The sequence below is a fragment of the Taurulus bubalis genome (genome assembly GCF_910589615.1).
Source record: "Taurulus bubalis genome assembly, chromosome: 7".
Taxonomy (NCBI): domain Eukaryota; kingdom Metazoa; phylum Chordata; class Actinopteri; order Perciformes; family Cottidae; genus Taurulus; species Taurulus bubalis.
In genome coordinates this window covers 10,539,294-10,542,038 of record NC_136595.1, presented here as the reverse complement: position 1 = coordinate 10,542,038, position 2,745 = coordinate 10,539,294, and the positions used below count along the sequence as shown (strand labels likewise).

General features: G+C 43.7%; 1 protein-coding gene across 1 annotated transcript; it reads left to right on the top strand.

The window, feature by feature from the left end:
• Positions 1-488: 488 nt before the first annotated feature.
• On the top strand, positions 489-2,106 carry LOC306739353 (transcription factor Sox-14; the record flags this gene model as incomplete). The annotated part of the gene is made up of 1 exon (XM_079221348.1): positions 489-2,106. The coding sequence occupies one exon, from the start codon at positions 489-491 to the stop codon at positions 1,206-1,208; it is 720 nt and encodes a 239-aa protein (XP_079077474.1). The 3' UTR covers positions 1,209-2,106.
• Between the last annotated feature and the right edge of the window lie 639 nt (positions 2,107-2,745).

The following is a 2,745-nucleotide window of genomic DNA, read 5'->3' as shown; positions in this document are numbered from 1 at the left end:
AAACTGACTGCGGAACATTGCTTTCACCTTTGTGGATTTCTTTACATCTCACATGTGTTTCTTTTCCTCTCCGATGCTGCGTTCGCTGCCGCTGGTTTGAACGAGAGTTGTAACCGGACTTGAACGCGTCGCTGTGTGTGTTTTTTTTTTTTTTTAAACTCTGGGAAAAGCAAAACCCCTGTTCGCTGGATTTTTTTTTGATTTAAAAAAAAAAAAATTGCTTCTATTTTATTTTTTGCCGGTTTCTCTCTCCCCCCTCCTCCCCTCCCCCGTCTCCCCTAGACTCAGAACATCCCCAGACGTGGCATGACTAGATCTGGCATCTGGACAGGTGAATAGTTCCCCCTTCCCTCTCCGATAACAACTTTTTTTTTCTTTCCTCGGCGTTAACATTGGGGGATAAAACCAAGCAGAAGAAAAAAAGAAACAGAAAGTACACTTTTAATTGTATTTTTTTTTTTTTTTACTTATTTTGAAAAACAAGCAAGATGTCAAAGCCCGCCGACCACATCAAGAGACCGATGAACGCCTTCATGGTCTGGTCCCGGGGCCAGAGGAGGAAAATGGCTCAGGAGAATCCCAAAATGCACAACTCTGAGATCAGCAAGAGGCTGGGCGCCGAGTGGAAGCTGCTCTCCGAGTCCGAGAAGAGACCGTACATCGACGAGGCCAAGCGGCTGCGCGCCCAGCACATGAAGGAGCACCCCGACTACAAGTACCGGCCCCGGCGCAAGCCCAAGAACCTGCTGAAGAAGGACAGGTACGTCTTCCCGCTGCCTTACCTCGGGGACAGCGACCACCTGAAGGGACTCTCCATGTCGGCCGCGGACTCCCTGCTGAGCCACTCGGAGAAGGTCCGGGCGTTCATGCCGCCCACGAGCTCCCCGTACTCCTTCCTCGACCCGAGCCAGTTCAGCTCCAGCGCCCTCCAGAAGATGACGGAGATGCCGCACGGGCTCAGCGCGGCCTCTTTGCCGTACGCGTCCTCGTTGGGATACCAGAACGGCGCGTTCGGCGCCCTCGGGTGCCCGAGTCAGCACACCCACACCCACCCGTCGCCCACGAACCCGGGCTACGTGGTCCCGTGCAACTGCACGGCCTGGTCATCAGCGTCGAGTTTACAGCCCCCGGTGGCCTACATACTTTTTCCAGGTATGACCAAGGCTGGGATAGACCCGTATTCATCCGCACATGCCGCTGCCATGTAACCCTCGAGACTCTTTTTCTTTTTTTTAAATCACTTGAATACTGAAATGCATGTAAATATATTATGGACAGCGCGCCCCATTTAAAAAAAGAAAAAAGAAGAAAAAAAGAGGCATGAACAGTATTAATTGCCTTTGGACTTGTTAAGGCAAAACTAAAAAAAGGAGGAGAGAAAAAAACTAAAACTTTTCCAGAAATCCAACAAGTTCCCGACCTGAGCAAAGGAGCTGGGATAAAGGACGGTGCCCTGTGAACTGTAAGAAATGTAAATGTTATAACGTTTATGGCAACCAGAAAAAAGGAGGCCTTTAACTTTATTTATTGTGTACATTTCAATGCCGATATGCTGATTTGTGTTGATTTTTTTTTTTGAGAAAGGGTACTCTTTTATTTTGAAAAAAAGAAAAGAATTGGGCTTGCACAATTAGCGTTCTTATTTCCTGTATAGGCCTACGTAGTCTACATTTTTGGCATTCGTAATTTTACGATGTTCTAGGTGATCAAAATCATATAGGCTGGATTATTATACGGGTCATATTGTTTATACTAAAAACCTGGCACATGAAACTAGACGGTCTATTTAAGATGACACACACAAAAAAGAAGAAATAATCATTAACATCCGAATGTTTTTATTTTGTTTATTTAATTTTAATTTTTTAACCTGTGGTTCAGTGCTGATATAGTCACACGCGTCATTTTAGTTTGGTTTGTTTTGATTTTGTTTTTGTTTAAGGAAAACTTCTATTTGAATTCAAGGAGTTACATGTGTATTACCATCTAAGATGGTGATTTTAAAAAACCTGTCATGTTATGGAAAGGATAATGTATCTAGAAGGTTGATACCTCCTGCTCTTTGTTCAACTGCTGAGCGAAGGCATTTCGAATAAAGACAATCTGTCTTCAACGCTATCAACTTCCTGTATTTGTAGGTTATTGGGCACTTGAGATGGGGAGGATAGCGGGACGCGTGCGCGTGTGCGTGCGGGCGGGGGGAGTTTTAACTCGGCAGAGAGGCGTGTTTTAAATCGAGAAAAATACTCAATAATAATAATTATTATTATTATGCAATTTGATACATTTTTAAAACGGAAATGATCATTTAAAAAATAATAATACAACGATATATGTATTTGTACATTTCAAATATTAGGCCCAACTTGACCCCTCCCCTAAACTAATCAATACTGTTGATAGACCCAAAGACAAAACATTAACAATTACATCATAAAGCAATGCGTGGCTTTTCATTATTTTTTTATTTAAACTATTTAACCCCGACACACCCCCCCTTTCTCCCCAAGAGGCTTCATTTATTAGTATTAGTATTATTATAATTATTTTATTATTCAAATGAAACCGGTCTGAGGCGTGTTCAGCAGCAGCTCAGTGCGGTGGAGGTGTGTTTTTATTTGTTTTGTCTTTTCTTCTGTGACTGTGGGATGAACCTGTTGAGATCTGGTGAGGTTGACAGTTCAGATGAGGCCTCCCTGAGGGATCCCGCCCGTCCGACCCGTCTGACTGCTTAATCACTTCAAG